The 2,936-nt window shown below is 64.3% G+C and overlaps 2 protein-coding genes across 2 annotated transcripts; both read right to left on the bottom strand.

The window, feature by feature from the left end:
- Positions 1-410: 410 nt before the first annotated feature.
- On the bottom strand, positions 411-1,188 carry EMIHUDRAFT_372453 (hypothetical protein; the record flags this gene model as incomplete). Its single annotated transcript, XM_005757902.1, has 1 exon — positions 411-1,188. A coding segment is annotated over one exon (450 nt), but the record flags the coding sequence as incomplete, so codon positions are not given.
- A 327-nt stretch (positions 1,189-1,515) lies between these two features.
- On the bottom strand, positions 1,516-2,916 carry EMIHUDRAFT_446591 (hypothetical protein). Its single transcript, XM_005757903.1, has 6 exons — positions 2,586-2,916; positions 2,438-2,527; positions 2,292-2,359; positions 2,185-2,215; positions 1,934-2,040; positions 1,516-1,858 (listed from the first exon to the last, which is right to left on the bottom strand). The coding sequence occupies exons 1-6, from the start codon at positions 2,766-2,768 to the stop codon at positions 1,630-1,632; spliced, it is 708 nt and encodes a 235-aa protein (XP_005757960.1). The 5' UTR covers positions 2,769-2,916; the 3' UTR covers positions 1,516-1,629.
- Positions 2,917-2,936: the final 20 nt, after the last annotated feature.

A 2,936-nucleotide genomic window follows, 5' to 3' on the forward strand; every position in this document is an offset into this window, starting at 1 on the left:
CGACGACCACCTCGTGTCGCTCGGCGTCGGCAACGAGCGGCTCGTCCTGGCGGGCTTCTCGCAAGGCAGCGCCCTCGCCGCCTACACCGGCCTGCGGCGGCGCTGCCTCGGCGTGCTCGCCCTCGGCGGCCCGTGCCCGCCGCGCGAGCGCCTGCTGCCCGACAACAGCGTGACGCGGGTCTGCTGCGTGGTGGGCGACGCTGACCCGTACGCGCCGCACACGGCCCTCGCCGCCGCGCTGGCAAAGTACCCGCCCCGCAGCCCGGCCGAGGGCGTGCACGTGGTACAGGGGATGGAGCATGAGGTGACGGAAACGTCGGTCGCGAAGGGACTCGCCTTCCTCTCCTCGCTGCTGCGGGACACGGCCCCAATATGAGTAGACGCGCAATATGAGTGTCGCGATGAGCTTTAGTGTTTAGAGTTCTCTAATCAACACACATGTACATATGTGCATGTACGGCACACACTCACAGAAGACAGATATCACGGGGACGTGAGCAACACGCACAGTGTCATCCCGCCGGGGTGGGTGCGCCACACTGTGCACACACATGGACATGGGAGCTCTAAGTATTAAGAGCAACCATGCAGCCAGGAGACCGTGCGCGACCCCCGGCGCGAGGGAAAATGTCTCCTCGCCGCCCTCTTGAGAGTGGTGTCGGCGGCTTGCGCTCAGGCATCACTTCGGACTAGCCACTTCGCGATCGACGTCCGCCGCTCGGGTTCGTGGGAGGGGCTGATCACATGGCTGCTCGTGTCCGAGCGGTAGCTGTGGCCGGCATCCTCCGCCACCGCCTCCTCCTCTTCTACCGGCGAGCGGAAGTCGGACTCTGCCTCTGGCGGCCCCGCAATCGACGGAGACGCAAAGGGAGACCAGAACCCGGAGAGCCGCTGTGAGGTGCGGAGCGCTTTGAAGCGAGCCATCATAGAGTGCAGCTCCGTCTTCTCGGCCACTTCGCCATCGTAGCCGCTGACCCGGAAGGCCATGCTGAAGCGAGAGTCGCGGGCCGGAGTCTCCGAAAAGCGCGCAGCAGCCGGCGGCGTGGTAGGAGCATCAGTCGGCGGCGTGGTGAGAGTATCAGCCGGTGGCGTGGCGAGAGTTTCAGCTGACAGCGGTGGCGACTCCGGCAGGCAGCGGCGAGCCCAGGAGCAGAGCTGCGACATGCACGAGAATCAAAACCCGGCTGCTTCACTCATCGGCGTTCGCGCGTGGTACCGGGTACCCGCCCCAGGCGAGCATTTTGTTCGTTCGCTGAGATGTTCACCTCACGCGTCCGTTATTCCTCTAAGGGAGTGTGTCTTGTGAGCCTGTTTGTGTCTGTGTGTCGCTCGTGCGTGCCGTCATCATCTGTCCAGCGTCCACCCATACCGCGTTGGTTGGTGTTCCGCCAGTCTCTCCGAGCCTGGCTGTTCTTCACCTTCCTACATACATACATACATAGGGAGTGCGACCGGCACATGCGTGTTCGCAGTCGCTCCCAGAATGGAGATTTGATTTGTTTGTTGATTTGTTTGGCATAGCTAAAAAATCTCTCTCTCTGTAAGCCGCAGCATCACACACACAATCACATGGACATGCATAATGCAACACCAACAGTGGAACACACAACGTTGACACACAACGCGACTCTACTCGGCCCGCTCAAAGATGCTATTGGAGCCGCGGTCCGGCGCTGGTGCAATCTCGACCACCGTGGGGTCGGCTGCCTCGCTCTCGCACTGCGCCACGGCCTCCTGTACCAGTGAGTCGAGCTCTCGCAGCTTGTACAGCTGCAGCTCCTTGTCGGACTGGTTGGTGACGGTCACGTCCGGGCTCGCCAGTGTGTCGATCGCCTCGTCCACGCTGCGGCTCGCCCACCTACGCGGTAGGTTATGCGGAGGTGACAGACGAGCGGCCTGAAACCGCACATCACCCCTTCAGAGCGGCGTTCACATCATGATGAGCTCGGACGCCATCCCCTCCGTGGCCTGGTGGATGGGGACGACGGTGCAGCGCCGCTCTGCGGCGGGCGCCGGCCCAAGGCCGCCTCCGGTGGCCGCCTGCAGGTGTACCGCGTAAGTGGAGCTCCAGGTAAGGCCAGGTAACCCTCGCGACTCCACGTCCGAAGGCGTTTAAGGCCCCGTGCGGTGTGTGTGTGGTGGTGGGGGAGGGGTGGGGGTGGGGGTGGGGGTGGGGGTGGCCGCCTGCATGCTGCACCACGCCTCAAACTGCGTCCTGGAGCGCGGGGAGGAGGGCGAGAGGCGGTCTAGAGAGGCGGAGAGCGCGAGGCGTGGCCGTGTGGCGTGCGCGCCAGAAGCGGGAGAGGTAGGAGAGCTCCTGCAGGATGAGGACGGAGCAGCCGAGGTAGAGCAGGTTGACCTATGTGCGGGGCAGTCCACGCCCAATAAGGGAAAGGGGGCTTCGTCTCTCGCCTAGCCGCAGGAGAGACACAAGAACATTCTGCAGCATGCGCTTGAAGTCGACCTTCTCCGTGGGCGTCCGCTCGCCCTGCGGCATGCACCAGTAGTCGTACCAGACGAAGCCCACCTGTTCAGAGCGCGGCGTGCGTGAACAGCATCTATTCACGGCAGTGCTCAAGGCATACCAGGCGAAGCTCACCTCGAGGCCGGCCGGGCTCTGAAGGTGCTCGCGGATCGCCCGCAGCTGGGCGCCGCTCGCGTCGGGCGCGTCGGGCTGCTCCCAGCGGTGGCTCACTGCGAGGATCTCGCCGCGGTACGCGTGACGCCCGTATGCGAGGTGCCGCTTGAGCACTCGCCGCTGGATCCATTCTGGGTGCGCTGCCTGCATCTCCTGCAGCCGCGGCAACGTCGTCTTGTAGCCAGCCTCGTCGAACCGCCCGGAGCGGATCACGTCCGCGTCGAGAAAGAGGAAGGTGCACTGGACGCCTTGCATCTCCAGCGCGGCGTCTGCGAGCGCGCGATTTGTCTCCTCCAGC

The sequence above is a fragment of the Emiliania huxleyi genome, assembly GCF_000372725.1.
Source record: "Emiliania huxleyi CCMP1516 unplaced genomic scaffold EMIHUscaffold_895, whole genome shotgun sequence".
Taxonomy (NCBI): Eukaryota; Haptophyta; order Isochrysidales; family Noelaerhabdaceae; genus Emiliania; species Emiliania huxleyi.